Source organism: Thunnus thynnus, chromosome 7 (genome assembly GCF_963924715.1).
Source record: "Thunnus thynnus chromosome 7, fThuThy2.1, whole genome shotgun sequence".
Lineage (NCBI taxonomy): Eukaryota > Metazoa > Chordata > Actinopteri > Scombriformes > Scombridae > Thunnus > Thunnus thynnus.
In genome coordinates this window covers 32,308,136-32,325,214 of record NC_089523.1, presented here as the reverse complement: position 1 = coordinate 32,325,214, position 17,079 = coordinate 32,308,136, and the positions used below count along the sequence as shown (strand labels likewise).

General features: G+C 39.7%; 1 protein-coding gene across 4 annotated transcripts in view; it reads right to left on the bottom strand.

Moving 5' to 3' along the window:
- Positions 1–17,079, bottom strand: part of gdpd4a (glycerophosphodiester phosphodiesterase domain containing 4a) — a 48,582-nt gene that overhangs the window by 20,760 nt on the left and 10,743 nt on the right. For all 4 annotated transcript variants that reach the window (XM_067595524.1, XM_067595525.1, XM_067595527.1 and 1 more), the window contains exons 2-9: positions 7,683–7,837; positions 5,937–6,042; positions 5,358–5,461; positions 5,027–5,120; positions 4,340–4,399; positions 4,102–4,200; positions 3,449–3,542; positions 14–159 (exon numbers count right to left, since the gene is read on the bottom strand). In XM_067595524.1, the coding sequence (XP_067451625.1) occupies positions 14–159; positions 3,449–3,542; positions 4,102–4,200; positions 4,340–4,399; positions 5,027–5,120; positions 5,358–5,461; positions 5,937–6,042; positions 7,683–7,744 (765 nt within the window). In that variant the 5' untranslated portion in view covers positions 7,745–7,837. The remainder of the gene's footprint in view (positions 1–13; positions 160–3,448; positions 3,543–4,101; positions 4,201–4,339; positions 4,400–5,026; positions 5,121–5,357; positions 5,462–5,936; positions 6,043–7,682; positions 7,838–17,079) is intronic.

Sequence of the window (17,079 nt, the reverse complement as noted above, 5' to 3'; positions counted from 1 at the left end):
GGTCCGATCTCACCATCGGTGCTCCTCTGTGTCCGATGAGCGTCGGCGCAGGTCCCAGCGTTCCCGCCTCTTTAATGCAGGGCGAGTACATTCCCAGAGGGACCAGGTAGAGACTGAACAGCATGGACAGGTAGAGACCCAGGATGGCCACCTGACGCGCTGAAGAACACACAACCATACAAAGATACTCGTTGATTTAAAAAAGACTCCTCATTAAACCTTTTGGCTGCTGAATTCAAATAAAACATGGAAGCTTCTGGAAGCACGACAACAATGCAGTTTGGTTACAGTAAATTATAGTATTATTAGAAATTACAATATTGTGTACAGTGTAATTTCTGTTGCATCCGGTTCAACATGGGCTTGTTCTCGCTGTCAGAGCTGCACTGATGCTACGTATGAATTCTGTACATCACATCAATGTTTTTAATGAACTCTGCACACACACACACACACGGACAAGTGCAACTGCAGTAGACTTAACTTCACTGTGCACACATTATACATCTCTGAGCCTATAAATGCTGCTATATTAAGGGAGACTGAGTCGGGCTGGTGTAGAAATCGGAATGTAATCTGGATAATATCCAGTAAATCTTTCCTGATAGGATCAACATGTTGCTGAACAGCAGCCGTACGGGCAACAGGCAGACTGAACTAGGACTGTGAAAACTGCATCATTTTTATTTTTTTCATGACAGAAATGATTGGTATTATCTAGATAATTGTTCAAACATAAAACTGGATGAAAAAATGAAAGTACTTCCATAATAAATGTTAAAATATATCACAAAATAGACAATCTACAAGTTTGTTTTATTGTAAAATGATGCAGAAATTTACTCAATGTACAGTTCAAAGACAACACTGAGCAGCTTAATCAGATTTAAATGTTTTCCTCTTCAAATCCAGAACTTGGACCAAAGTAAAAAGATCTTTTCTAATTACTTTACTTATATAACTAACACAAGTCTCAATGCAGTGTATGCTTTGATCTTAGATCATCCAGAAACACTCGCTGACAGAGTAAAATTGGCTAATGGCTGATTATTGGGATAGAAAATTACTCTGATACAATAATTCACTGACACTGTGAAAAATGTTACTTGTGTAATATGTAATATATTCGTGAAATTAAATTTTTGATACTACTTATGGTCTGTCTATATAGCGGTTTTTACTGTTACTCCCACAAATCACCTTCAGATGATACATATATATACTAACAAACAATGTCCTTATTGTTTGTACTTTTATCTCATTGACATCAGCCTCACAGTTCACAGTCTACCTCCATACAGCTGGATCACAGCTGTATTAACTCACTGCTGATGCAAACTCAACATTTTCTACTGCTGCAGGCTTCACATTAAAAGTGTTCAATTGTTGAAACATAGTCGCTTTTATTGTGAAGCAGTAACAGGAAACACAATGTATTTGCTGCAGAGTTTTGATGTAACAGCAGTTGTTGAAAAAAAAAATGTATCTACAAAACAAGACACAGTCATTTTTGGCATTTTCGTAACAGTAGATCAGCTTTAAATATCACAGGGAGTCAGCTGCACTTCTTTAACTCCTCAGTAAGGCAATCAACTTTAAAGTGTCTGCTTGTGTCCTGGCATGATTAAAAAAAAGGCTGATTATTGACCGACTTCTTTATTAAAACGTGACTTTGTCTGGCTGCACTGTAAACAACTACACTGGTAGTTATTCTGTTGTATTTCTGACAAAGAGGCGGTATTAAACCTCTCGTATTAAACCAGACTTGGTGTTACAGTAATCACGGGTTGTTGGGTTTACGTCACACCAAATCAAACAGGACTGAAATCCTGAGGATTAGACCGTTAATCAACATATAGTCCACTACTTCTCTAGATCACCACAGCATTAACAGAAAGTGAAAAAAGGGGAGTAAGACGCCCTGCTGGGTTGGAAATGTCAACAGGTGCTTTTTGCCAGGCTCCATAATACGTTTCATTGAGAGAGTCCCAGCATGACTCAGACATACGGGCAGTCGGCGTGTCGGCTCCCGATTGATTAAAAAAGCTGCCAGAAACCATTGGCTAACTGTTACAAAGCTGATAACATGAAAAAAACAGTCCTGTTGGAATCTGAATGTTAAAAGGTGTGATGGAAAGACAGAAGTCCATCTTCGTGTTGTGTCCTCACCTGAATGTCATTTTTCTTGGTGCAGTCACATGTTAAAATGTTTCTTCTGGCTGAATTTAAAGCAAATCTCCTCCCTGTCATTCAGTGTGTTGTCCTCTATATTTAATAATCTCCTGTTTCCAGCTTAACCCGGCAATCCTTTACCTCTCACATCCCAACACTCATGAGTGCTCATATTTAATAAACTAAAAAACTAACCCTTAACCTTCCATTTTACATTCAAGCCACTACGTTGGTGTTCATCTCGATACAACAGGGGGAGTTATATTAGATCCTGGGCTTTGGCAAATCTCTCTCTCTCCCTTATCTCCTGCCAGGAGAGACCCCCCGACATGACTCAGCATCACTCTACCCGCTGAATCACCATGGCAACCAGGGACAGTACCCATGGAGACCAAAGAAAGAGGAGAGAGGCAGAGAGACAAAGAGGTCAAATCCACTCAGCGGAGAGGAAAAAAGGCTGTCAGGCACAAAGCAAGACAGAAAGTGTGACCCAAGAGACGAGTGAAAAGAAACAGACAGACAGCAGCCAGAAGGGCGGGTCAGAGGTCTGATGATCACGAGACAGAAAGACGATAGAAAGCATCAGAGAAACTAAAATAGAAGAGAGGGAAAGCGAGCAGGAAAATGAGGCATTGATTTCCTGTTAAGAAGGACGCGGAGAGGTCTACAGCTGTATAATCCACGATATACTAGAGCCTCACGTTTCTGAGGGGTGTGTTTTTATTTATGTACTTATGGGCGGAGCAGCTTTATACTATAACTGAAGCTTCTGGAGTCAAAACACTTCACTGTCTGGCAGCAATCAGCCAATATGTCATTTCAACAAGGTCCTTCAGCCCTTTCTTCTCCTCAGTTACTGCTGTTGTGACAAGGACAGGTTGGTTGTGTGTGTCGTTAGATTCTCTTCTTGTCTCTCTTTCTCTATAACATTCATCAGTATTTGGATTTACAAAGAGTTGAGACAAACAAGTCATCAGTTAAATAAATATCAGTTAACTATAGATAATAATACTATATATAGATAATTCTATCCTATTCTACCTCTCTCTTTTTGTTTAGCTTTCTCTTTTTCCAGGAACAGCTGGACTTTTACCAACTTCTTCTTCAACTTCCATGTTTTGTCACGTCATGATTTCCATAGAGCACAACATAGTCACAGTTCACAGTTTTCCTCTATAAATGTTTGATAAGATATATCTAGAACTGAGTCAAAGTCCTGCTTCATCGCTTCCACGTTAGCTGCAAAGCTAACAAAAACACTCATCAGCTCGCTTACCTTTCTTGTTCATGCGGAAGAAATGCAACGCTATTGGCCAGGAGAGAATCGCCATGAGTGAGACTGCAGCCACGTGGAGGAAGGGCGCTGTCACCTACGGATGAAAAGTGGAAAAGTTCAACACAGAACAGCTTACAGTTAAAGGAAGTCTCAAGCATTTCACTCAGAACATAAAGCACAATGTTATGGCTCTTTATATGCTGATGATACAAAGTTTAACTGTTATTTAAGGGGCACTGGGGGGGGGAGCTGTGTGAAATCTGATAAATTGGCAGTCAAGTTGCATTGTGGGTAATGTGGGTGCTATGTTTCGACAAGAAGAGGAATGCATGGAATAAAAAAACGACAATATCTCTGTCTGGCTCTGTTGCATTGGTTATAACCCTCCCAAATTATAAAGAAGTACAGCAATGTTCTCCTGTGATTGGCTAGTGTGTCAGGGTTGGCTAACCTCGAGCTGCCAAATTGATAACTGATGATCACAGACAGACCAGACAGAGCAGCACAGCACAACAGCAGCGGCGGCGGGAAAGTGAGAAATATACACAAATGTATTGTAATTTATTCCAATGCATGCTGCTCAGAGTAATCTCTTCTGGCAGCGGAGAATCTCACACTAAGCTGAAGTCAAAAGTTGGCAGCTCCCTGCTAACCTGCAGGGAGAGGAGGAGAGTCTTCCATTCTTTACTCCAGAGGTCAGACAGGATGGCGGTGGCTGTGACAGAGAACGCCAGCGTCACCACGATGCCGGTCTGACTCGAACACAGCAGGAAGAGAAAACACAAACTTATGACAACTTATTACAAGAAAGGAACGCAAAAAACACAAGTCAGTGTTTGTGTTTATTTATCCTGTGTGCGTGTGTGTGTGTGTGTGTGTGTGTGTGTGCACCTTGTGGCTCCAGTGAAGGTACAGCCTCTGCCCCTCAGACAGCAGACACACCGCCAGCACCTGAACAACATTTATATATATATATCAAAACATGAAGTTGCTCACAAGTAACATTTTGCTACAAGACACAATTTATTTTTTTACTAAAAAAGCCAAATTCTTGTCTTCATGCCTCAGCAGATTTAAGAAAACGTGTGTCAGCACTGCAGACAATGTTGTTAAAGTTGTTGTATGCCTCAGACTTTTTCTACGAGTAATGTAATCTCTTTCGGTGTGGATTTCTGTGGATCTATATCGTTTTTTTTTTTATGTATTATATAATAAAGTCTTACGTAAGTTTTGTCACCTCCAGGCAAGCGGAAAAGCTCTTAAATGTCACAGAAAGTGCTGGGAGGGCCGAGGGGCTTATGCGCACTTGCAAATAATGAAAGGCATTGTTTCAAGCACTCTGGTTAAGTGAGAGAAATATACAATTAAGTAACACTCCAATCAAAAACATCCAGCTGGACCCAATCAAAGTTCTACTACTGTCAATCTCTCTCCGGTTAAAACAGACACGTAAATGTCAAGTGTGTTGCTGTAAGTGGAGGGCAAAGGGTTTTTTTCATCCACACAAAAAGGTTTTAGTTTTTTAAAATAACTTTTGAACTTAAACAAGACAGGCTGTAATCATATCATTGTGCGTACCAGCAGTAGGGCGATGTATGTGAAGAGAGCAGCTGCCACAACCAGCAGGACCAGAGACCAGGGGAACCAGAAACCCAGAGTCCCAAAGTTAAACCTGCAGAGCCACAAGAGAAACAGTCACCAGCTATCACATGTAGTGTGAATCAAGTTTGAATGATGGTTCTGAAATGCATGCATTATGTGTAATTAATACAAGTAAATATCATGATAAGATCAAATGCTTCAGGGGAGAATGAGCGTCTATGCATGCATTTAATAAATAAATATTCAGAGTAACATGACTGTGTGCCAACATTTACATAATGTGCTTTATGTGCTCACTGTGACCCACCAGTCAAAGTCGTGGTAGTCGTTCTGAGCTTCACTCCAAAAATAGAGGAATACAAAACTCAGGAAGAAGGTGAGGATCAGGAGGCCAAAGCTGCCACACTCCACCTGTAACACACACACAAACACACACACACACACACACACACACACACACACACACACACACACGTACAGAAGTCTTTTTGATACTAAGTTAAGGCTGAGGGAACTTGTATTTATGGTGTTTACATTTTTAAAAACTTTGTGCAGCTTCCCATGGCAACAAGATTTATAGTGATAATTGGAGGAAAGATAGCAACCCCTCTGATGTTACACAATCTGGCAGATAGATTAGAAGTCTCTCATATCACTGCATGCATATACAAGCAGTATATTTTGATAGCAGCTGACATAGTATATATATGCTGATATTTTTCCAGAGAAAAGCAGTAACTGACTGCTGGAGTCAGCAGGCCTGACGGAGGGAAACCGACTAAATCAATAGTCTGTGCTCGATCAGCAAACTAACCAAACTCAACACGCTGCTTATACAGTAGATGAAGCCGTGTGTGTGTGTGTGTGTGTGTGTGTGTGTGTGTACCTTGCTGCAGCAGCACTCTCCAGGCTGCGCCCGGGCTCTTTGGTATCGTCTCCATTGGCAACCATAGAGGCCGGCCAGGCAGGAGACAAACGGCTGGTGTTCATACCTTTAATCACAATTAACCAATCAGGTGAACATGAGTCAGCTCAGTAGAGCGTTCAGACGTCCACCTGAACAAATGACCTCACTGACTAAATGATGACTTTTAAAGCTGGATCTCAACATTTTAAAGATTTTAAAAAGAAAGTGTTGTGAAAAACAAGAATTATCTCGACTAGTTCTGGGCAGCCTGTTTGTGTACAACACTGGAAACTCAATAAATTGAAATTTAGCAACCTGTAAAGAATATTGTGAAGGATCTAGTTCCTAGTTGATGAACTCTGAGGCTAACAAATCTGATATTAAACCTTTTACTTTTTAAGTTGTGATGTGCAAAACACTCACGTAGCAACCTCTAATTTTTAGGCAGCACTGGGACTAATTTGGGCTTGAAATGTTTCTCTACAGGCAGTGAAGAAAATATTTTAATGGTGAACGTTCTACACTGTTGCACGTCCTTGGGAAGCAAAACTAGCCGACACTGACCATCAATTCTGCCAGCTTAGCTGATGGGTGATGTGATGTGTGAGCTGATGTGATGGAGCTGTGTCACATCAGTGTTAGGAATGGGAATCTCACAGTTAATTATCATAGAAAAACTTTAAGCTGATCAACATGATAGTTCTGAATCAGGACCTTCAGTAGTTGGAAGGAAATGGCTTGTGAAAAACAAGGTGTTTCAATGTGTCTGATACATATTCAACCATTATTTCCATATACAGGCTGTCAGTATTAATTAGGCTGCCACTCATAACCCCAATGATAACACAGTGTTTCAGAAAGATACAGTAGTCATATCAATTTGTCTCAAAAATACGAAGATGCCCCTCTTGAAATGATTCGTTCAGGCTGTCTCTATCCAGAAAGAAGCTGCGTGACAGACAGCAGGCTGCTGTAATTCAGTACAAATAATTCTCCATGAAAATAGTACACAGTAAAGTTTGAAGGTCATACTGACTAACAAGGACGCTGTTTCTGAAAAGAGAAATTGCTGCAGAGTTTTTGTTTGTATATATATACATTTATTTTATAGTTTTCCACAAATTAATTATATTCAGCCCTATCTATTAGGTTGGTGGAAGAAGATCTCAAAACAACACAAGTGGGAAGTATAAAATAACTTTCTTCTATTTGTTTTTTTTCTTGGGATTTTATTTTGTAATATTTGTGTGATGGATGGTTATTCCACACATTGCTAAAGCTGTAACAATTAGTCGATTAATTGATAAGTTGATTAACAGAAAATTAATCGGCTATTCAACTATTTTGATCTAATTTTTTAAGCAAATGTGCCAAAATTTGCTGCATTTAGCTTCTCAAATGAGATGATTTAATGCTTTTCTTTGTCATACATGATAGTAAACTTTTATTTAGACAACATAAGACATTTAAAGACCTTTGACTCTGGGAAATTATAACAGGCATTTTCACTATTTTCTGACATTTTACAGATAAAACGATTAATCTAGAAAATAACTGGCAGATTAAACTGTAATGAAATCATTCATTAGTTGCAGCCCGACACATGACATCCATCCATTATTATGTATCAATCAGACTGGATGTGAGTACAATGTAAACTTCTTTACATGGAGATGTAAGCATCATTACTGACAGCTGATGGTGGTGATATGTGTTGTTTTGTACCTTTGCAGCAGCTGCCGCCGCACCACCTTTAGCTTCCCCAGCTTCAGTCTGGTCGCGGGCATACACTCACCCACAGCCCGGCATCACAGAGACACAGACAGAGGAGAGAGGAGAGGAGAAAGATGGAGGACTGCGGGCCACCACACTATCTTCACCTAGAGGGAGGGGAGAGAAGAAAGTTTGAATCGGTTTACGAGGTATTTTTAGAAAAACTAGACTCAGCAGGACTGTGTGTTGCACTGTAGTCCTAATTTTATTCCTGTGGCCTGTTTAAACTAACCTAGAAGAGAGAGATTCTCACAGAAACTGACCTAAATCTGATATAATCACACAATCAGACACGTGTCTCCTCAGGTGAACGGACGGTTTATGCACACACACACAAGTATCTGACCTATATGATGTATTTGTTTACGCTCGTCTATCATTCCATATCCAGAGCTGTCTGATGTTTTACCTCCATGCTCCTTCCTCCTCTGGATAATAAAACATCACATAATTGATTTCTGTCACATAGAGAACCATTTATATGAGGTATTAACATTTCCCCCACGCAGTAAAAAGGATTTAGGTTGTTTTTCGTCAAGCTGTCCCTTTAACACCTCCACAACAACAGCGGTGTGATTTAATAATGAAAGTTATACAACAGCTCTACATCCACTGCTCCACTTAACCAAATACCTACATTAAGCCACACAGCCATCAGCAAACAGTCCATCAGTCAATAAGTCAATCTCCTCAGTTTGGCTTACAGGACACATCCAGGACCAACAGTCAATCTGTAATATAAGTTTATAACTAATGTATTCCTGAACTAACTTTAAGCTGTAATTTTTATTCTCATCTCATCAAGATAATCACATGTTTGTTAAACTTCCTAAAATTTGCAAACTCTTCATTTTATTAAAGAAATGCAGATGTAAAATGAGACAGAGTTGTGAGTAATTATTATTTTCATCAATAATAATTCAACAATTCTATAAAAATGTCAGCACATCATCAGAACCAAAGGCCAGAGATATTCACTTCACAATAAAATCAAACTGAGAGATACAGTAAATACTCACATCTGAGAAGTTGGATTCAGATCACGTTTGCCTCTTTTGCCCTCAAATAATCAATTATCGAAATTCTTGCTGATTCATTTCCCGCCAGTCGACTAATTTGCTTGATTAATTGTTTCTCAGCGATCACAAAGCAGAGCGAGGAATCCACTGAGCTGTTTTTGTTTCTGTAGTTCTACAAATGCTGATCCTGATGTGTAACAGACCCAGATAGGTGGCCTAAATCTACTTAATGTGGGTCCAGTGACTGCTTCTCACAGTGTGCCTGAGTTAAGAACAAAGAGGTCAATTTAACAGCTTAACACACACACACACACACACACACACACTCCCACTTAAAAATACCCAGTTAGTGTGAACTGGATACATAAGATACAGTATTTATTTTAACTGCAATACGGAGAAGCAGATTGCTAGTAATGGTGGAAGTGTTTTGCAAGATTGACATCACTTAACAAACCAGGTGTACGCGTGCATGTGTCTGTGTGTGTAACAGGATATAGTTGTACGAGTGAACCAGGTGTTTGAGGCTGACAGATGGTTAGTTCACTGCTGTGTTGATCCTGAACATCAGGACTGAATAATAGATGCTGTAATAGTGTCTGTAGCCACTTCAATCAGCTACAAAGTGATTACAAGAGTGAACAATAGAAACTCTCCTGTGAACTGAATATTCTACTTAATTATAGATGACAGATTGATGACTGATCTGTGAAATTGGCTTACAAAAAGACTGTGTATTCAAAAAAAAAAAAACAGAATTTTTTTTTTTGTGGGGGGGGGGGGGGGATAAAGTTAATTAAAAATTTCTCAGTGAAAGGTGACAATACACACCTGCAACCTAACTGTCAGTTTTAATAGTACCAACATGCAGTAAAGAATTGTGAAGTTACTAATGAAAGGTTTGTTTCAGCTGGTTAAGAGCTGAGTCAGGTAAGACACAGATATGTTTTAAGCTGTTAAACACTCCAGTATAAAACACTGAAGAGAGACAAGACGGCTTTAATTTAAAACTGACGCTGACTAACATTTATATCATGTATAATGAAGTTGGCAATTCATGTGACAGAATTACAGCTGTTCATAGGTGTCACATATTTTTTTAAAGATTTTATTTTGGGGCTTTTTGCCTTGATTTAACAGTCAGTGCAGAGAGACAAGAATCATGGGGAGAGAAAACGGTGTGACATTGCAGTTATGTGGTATGTACCTTAAAGGATAGGTTCACAGTTTTTCTTAAAATAACAGTCAGAAGCCCATATGAAGACTGAATCAGGTTTTGCTCGCTGTAATCATTCCTCCTGTTCATACTGACCATTAGAAGATCCTCTCAAAATGCACTTAAAAGTGACAGGGGACAAAATCCACAGTCCTCGGTTTGAGTGAAAATGTATTTCAAAGTTTATCTGAAGATAATGAGGATCCAGCAGTCTGAGTTAGTCATATCAAGTGGATGTCTGACACATTTAGTCTTTTTAATATCAAATTCCCTCTTTGTGTTTCCTCTGACAGTGTTTCCCTGTTGAGCTGGAAGTATAGTAACAAAAAGAGGGACTTTGGCACTAAAAAGACAGAAAATTGAAAGATATCTACTTGATTTGACTCATTTGGACGCTGAAGCTTCATATTAGCTTCAGATAACATTAGAAGGACTGGATTTTGGCCCCCATCACTTATATTGTAAGTGCATTATGAACAGGAGGAATGATTACTGTAGGTAAACATGTGACATGGACAGACTTGAAAAACTGTGAACCTATCCTTTAACCATTAGGCCAACGGGGTCCCCAGTAGCATCAAATCTCTACCATTATCACTGCTGCCAGTAACACAACAACTCTACAACACACAAATTCTTCTGTAAACATGCAAGCTTAACATTTAGTGTGACAGAATTAAAAAATATGGAGAATATCCAGCTTTATACTATAAACTAATTTGCATGATTCAATTTCATATGATTGTAATCTGTTCTATTCAATTCCATTACGTTCTGTTCTTACAATCAATTTATGCATTTCAATTAAATTCTAGTCTATGCTACATCATTCAGATGTGTGCTATTCTATAATAATCTGCATAATTAATTTTTCAATTTAGTTCCTTTTCTCTCTGCTATTGAAAGCTGTGACTGAAGTCGTCCTCTAGACAAGCAGATTCAACCAGCCAAGTCATCACACGGCTGCCATGGCAACTGTGACATCAGATCTGTTATTATTACCGCTGTGAAAAGGATGAAGGGAGGTGGGGTAAAAGAGAAAGAACCAGATGGAGTAATAAAAGGGAGAGACTGGAGAAATTACCACCAAGAGTCACCGATTCTGTTATGAACTAGACACAAAACCACTCGTTTTCTGCAGGGTAAGACCATAAACTGTCTATGGGTAAGAGACAGAGGACTCCCTTAACACTCTGTCCCACACATACTCACAGTGAATAATGCTGGGAAACAGAGAGCAGCACCCACATGCATTCAAAGTAAAAAGTTAGATAACTCAAGTGTCTCATAATGGAAATTTCTGGCGAAAAACAATGTCAGCCAGCAGACAGGTCTAATAAATGACTGTGAAAAGGAATTATGAAAATGGGAAGAATGACTAGAGGAAAGACAGCAGGAGAGATATAAAACGTTTATAAGAAAAAACAGATTATGAGACAAGGGAAAGAAGTCTAGAGGTGAATTGTAATACAGTTAAGATTTCAGACACAATAAGAGAAAAAAGAAACAAAAATAGAAAGAGGTGAACACATTGTGATAAGCACAAATCAAAACTGGAGAAAATACATATACATACTGTATATCTACGATGTCTGACTATTAAATAAGCAGAGCGATGATCTGACACTAAAAGTGGCCATAAAGAGTTTATGTGGTTTGTGCTCCTGCCAGGTGGTCAGTGTTTTGTCACTGAGCAGGTGCAGGTTTGGTCCAAACTTAAATATTTCAACAAGTATTGGATAGATCGCCATGAAATTTTGTACAGAGATTAATGGTTACCAGAGGATGAATCCTACTAACTTTGGAGATTCCTTGACTTTTCTTCTAGTACTATCATCAAGTCCAAATGTTCAGTCATCCAATACTTTGGTTTATCACTACATACACTTGCAAAACTAATGACTTGACTGTACTTTGTGTGTAGAGCTAATTAGCAAATGTAAGCATGCTAACACCCTATACTATGTTGGTGAACATGGTAAACATATCAGCATGTTAGCATTGTTATTGTGAGTATGTAAGCATGCTTAACAATTAGCTTAACCGCGGCATTTGGTACAGTAGACCATAACATTTTAATCAACCGTCTCCAGTATGGGGTTGGTGTTATTGGCCCTGCCTTAAACTGGTTTACATCCTACCTCAGCAACAGAAGCTTCTCTATCAAAATAGGCGATTCTTCCTCTCCCCCAGCCAGTCTCTCCTGCGGTGTCCCACAAGGTTCCATCCTAGGTCCCATCCTGTTCTCTGTTTACATGCTTCCCCTTGGTCAAATCATCCAAAAGTACAACATCGCTTTCCACTGCTATGCAGACGACACACAGTTGTATCTCCCCCCTGAAACCAAACGACCAGCGCAACCTTTTCAGTCTTATGAACTGCCTTGAGGACATCAAGTGTTGGATGGCACAAAACTTCCTGCAGCTAAATGAGAGCAAGACTGAAATTGTCCCTGTGACTCCACCAAATCAATTTCCAACAGCAAGCAATCTGTCTACCTTTGTCAAACCCCATGTTTAAACCTTGACGTGACAGCTAGCTTCTTTCAGGTTTCAGTCTTTCCTCTCATTAAAAGACCTTGAAAAAGTCATCCATGCTTTCATTTCCTCCTGCTTAGACTACTGCAATTCCCTGTACACAGGGAGATGAGGCAGTCGTCTCTTTCTCGCCTGCAATAGGTCCAGAACGCCGCTGCCAGACTCCTGACCATATTAGCCCTATTCTGGCCTCTCTCCACTGGCTTCCAGTGCAGTTCAGGATCGATTTCAAGGTTCTACTATTTGTTTTTAAAGCCCTAAATGGGCAACCTGTCTCCTGTATTTCTGACATTTTAACCCCTTATTCCACCTCCAGGACTCTCAAGTCATCTAATCCGGGGCTCCTGGCTGTCCTGTGAACAAATCTTAAGCTCAGAGTGGACCGTGCCTTTACTTGTGCAGCACCTAGACTATGGAACAACATCCCCCTCTCTATCAGATCTGCACCCTCCATTGATTCCTTCAAGCCCAGGCTATGTTTGTTGATTTGTGCTATATGTTAATGTGGTTGTTTTGTTTTTAGTCTTTCATTCTATTTTTCTTGCCTGATTTTGTTCTGTACAGCACTTTGGTTTTTAAATGTGCTCTATAAATAAATGTGACTTGACTCGTATAGCATGGCTATACACTAGCATGGCTATACACTAGCATGGCTATAGGCTCTTGTTGATATTTCAACAGGGGGGTTTGACATGTCACAAAAATCAGTGCAACAATTATATGTTTGTTTTGAGTTTCCTCTGTTTAACGTTGTAAATGGACAAGCTGATCGATGGACAGCCGCACAAAAAGAGGCTTCTGAATTAAGGATTGTATTTGCACTCAGTGATGTAAGTCAAGATCTTTCTCTCTATTGTGTATGGCGATAATGGTGGTAGCTGCTGTAAATGTCTCCTTTCACCCCGTTTTAGCACTGCATTTAGTTTCTTTCTAAAGGCTTATACAACAGAACCACTAAGTGTTTTAGCACAAATCTCAAGTGTCTCTCTACCCACCACCAGCCAGACAACTGATGACAGCTTTTGTGTTTTATACTGTCAATAGAAGCACTGTGTACTTTTTTTTACTTTCACTGCTTTAGAAAACGAAGGGTCTGAACCAAAAGTGGGTCACATGTATGCCAGGTAGTGACATAAAGAGAGGCATGACACACTTTAAGGACTGCGAGCTGCTGAGGTAAAACGGAAAGTACATTGCTTAAATTTAGTTTCAAAACCCCTGCTGTACGTGAAGTGAGGGCACAGATAAAGATAGCACAGAGAGGACGGAGGGAGGACAGGATGGAGAAATACTGTGGAGAAGAAATTTGACAAGATGCTGAATATTAAGATGCACAACGATACTACAGAAGTTCCTTTATCTTTATTCTTCTCTTCAGTCGTTTTGTCAAACAGTGCCTCTCCCCCTTCAGTCTCTCTCTGCCCATCTGTCTCATTTCCTAACCTGACTATGTGTCTCTCAACTAATTGTCTTAAGCCCAGTTTTTCTCCTCTCCCCTTCCCCTGTCCATCTGTCAGTTTCCCTCCTTCTCTCTGAACAGCCTTTAGACAATGGCCTGTACCTCAGCAGCTTGACATCAAACTACATGACTGGACAGCACTTTAAAGAGAGAACCAAAGTCAGCTAAAGTCAGCTGCCCAGACACACACACACACTACTCTATTTATATGTATTTATTTACAAGTTAGCTTGCACATTTATCAACAATGACATTGCAGAAATGTTAATAAAAATGTTCCAAAGTCAGCTAAAACAGCTACTTTACCACTATTCTGAAATGACCTAGTTAAAGAATAGGTTCAAATGTTTTCAAGTCTGCCTTAAAACTATACCTCCATGCCCATATGTGCATTAAAAGAGATATTAGTTTCTGCAATCATTCCTCCTGACTACATGTATTCATCCCGTACCATCATGGTACGGATGTTACGGTTCGGTACATGCAGTCATACGAAGAATACGCTCCGTGACCTAAACAATTACTGTCAAAATAGTTTAATAATCCACTTAGTCCGACGTGTGGAACAATAATGCTAGAGAGCGAGTTCCACCCAGAATGTTTTGACAGCGCACCACTTGGCTGTAGCATGGATGTATGCTAGGTGGCTTAGCCAAGGTAGCCTGGTTACCCTGTAGTGTCGCTGCCGTCACATTGACAAACGAGAGACTCATAACACTGACCAAGTGCAACACTATCATTAAAATATGCTCCATTATCTCTGTAGTGAAACGATACCATGGCTTTAAGTGAAGCTGTTCAGAACAATAATAAAAACATTTGATCTCTGATGTGGTCAGACAGCATGTCATTAAAAACAATTCTGAGAGTGAAAAATGTATTGCAGTAAAAAGTAGTGGTTTGGTCCCTCTGGCTGATATATTATTATATATGACATCATTAGATTATTAATACTGAGCAGCATGTTACTGTTGTAGCTGCTGGAGGTGGAGCTAGTTTGAACTACTTTATATACAGTTAGACCATAAATCATCATAACACAGCTGTCAGCAGGTGTCCTGACCTGCAAGAAACAGAAAGGTTGTTTACTTTTTCCACTGCAGCATAACTTAACTGTTTCAGTAACAGTAATGTGTAATGTTCAGGCCAATGAGCCATTGTTGGATGACCAAAATGATATTTTCTACCTTTCTTTTTCTGCTGTACTGAAATCAAACCAACCCGTGACCCCAAAACTGAGGGACATACCAAACTGTGAATTTTGTGTACCATTACTAAAGGTACTTTATTTGTCACGCATACAATTGTAAAGTGAAATTCAATCTCTGCATTTAACCCATCCTAAGTACTAGGAGCAGTGGGCAGCCACTGTGCAGCGCCCGGGGACCAACTCCAGTTCCACGCCAGTGCCTTTGGTCAGGGACAGGAGAATTAACTTAACCTACATGTTTTTAATGGTGGGAGGAAACTGGAGCACCCGGAAACCCACACAAACACAGGGAGAACATGTAAACTCCACACAGAAAGGCCCTGCCCCAGCCGTGAATTGAACCCAGGAACTTCTTACTGTGAGGTAACATTGCTAGCCACTGAGCCAACGTGCTGCTATACTCCCACTCCTGACCATACCGGGCCTGAAGAGACTCTTTTCTAATGTGACTCCAATTAAATGATAGGACACAAAATTCACAATCCTCCTTCTGTGCAGAAAAGGCATTCATGCAGCTGAATTAAACTAATCAAGTGGCTGTCTTCCAAAGATAGCTTTTTTATACTAAACTGTGAACTGGTATAAATGTAGTATCATTTAAAATTGTCATAACCTCTGAACTTCTGAGTTTCTCAACAGAGTTTCATTTTCTAACAGAGTAACATTTTCTTTTTTGGAGTGAGTGGTCATTAATAATGCAGATTTTATGTGAATAGCTTCAGAAACAGCCTGCTGGAGGACAGAGAGGAATCTGAGCTGTAAGGAGAGATGGATTTAGAGAAATCTAAACAACTTGTGGTGAATTAAATGTCACAGATATGTTTAAAATAGACTCTATTTAGAAAAAATGAGTCAAAAAAGGCCATAACACCAGATGTGAAAGTGAAGTGAACCTACAGTCTGATCAATAATTCACTTATCTGCTGAGCTGAGTCTAACAAATCCTGAAGCATCTCATCTTGTGGTACATTTACTTACTAGATGACAGTAACTTTAAATGTGTGATACAGAAAATCTGCTCTTTTCTCTGTGAAAGGTTCATGTTATATTTCATAAAAAAAGTGTGAAAAGTGTCTTTATTTTAGGCCATAATACACTGCAGGAAACCACACACACAATAACAGACAGATGCACAGTCACATTCGCACGTAGGTCCCGAGGTTGAGCGGCGGGAGAAAACCCAAACAAATATAACGCAGCACGCCGGGTCCTTGAAGCTGTGAGCCAACAGCTGTAAGCCGCTGAACCACTGCAGCACCACAGGAGAGAACATGACGCAGGAAACAGTCGATGTGTGACACAGTCAGACAGGCAGCGCTGCTCTGATCCCCGTGTGGGATGTCCTCTGGTACATTACACTGACAGGGAAACAGACAGACGGAGAGGTGGGAAACCTGCCATATGCGCCTCTTTCTGAAGGACTCTGTGTGCATCTCTGAAAAAAGACTTTAAATCCATGAAGAGAGAAGAATCTGAGATGTGTGCTCTCCAACAAACAACACAAAAACTGACTGACATGTTTCACCATTTTCTAACGTTTTGTAGACAAAAAAACTAATCGATTAATCAAGAAAATAATCAACAGATTAATGGATAATGAAAATATATATCATAACTGGAACCTAGTCAAAGTCCATTTACAATATTAGCATTAAGTGCAGAGTAGACGCCTATTCATCTGATAATTATGGGACATTTTAGAGCTGAATCGATTAATCCATCATCAGCAAATTAATCAGCAACAATTTAAGTCTATGATAGTATAGATTTGGCTTTTGTACTGCTGGTTGGTGAAAACAAGCGATGTGAAGATGGAACTGTGGCATTTTTTCAGTATTTTCTGACATTTCATAGACCAGAAAACATCCACTTGCAGAATTCATTGGATTAAACGTGATCCAAAGCTTT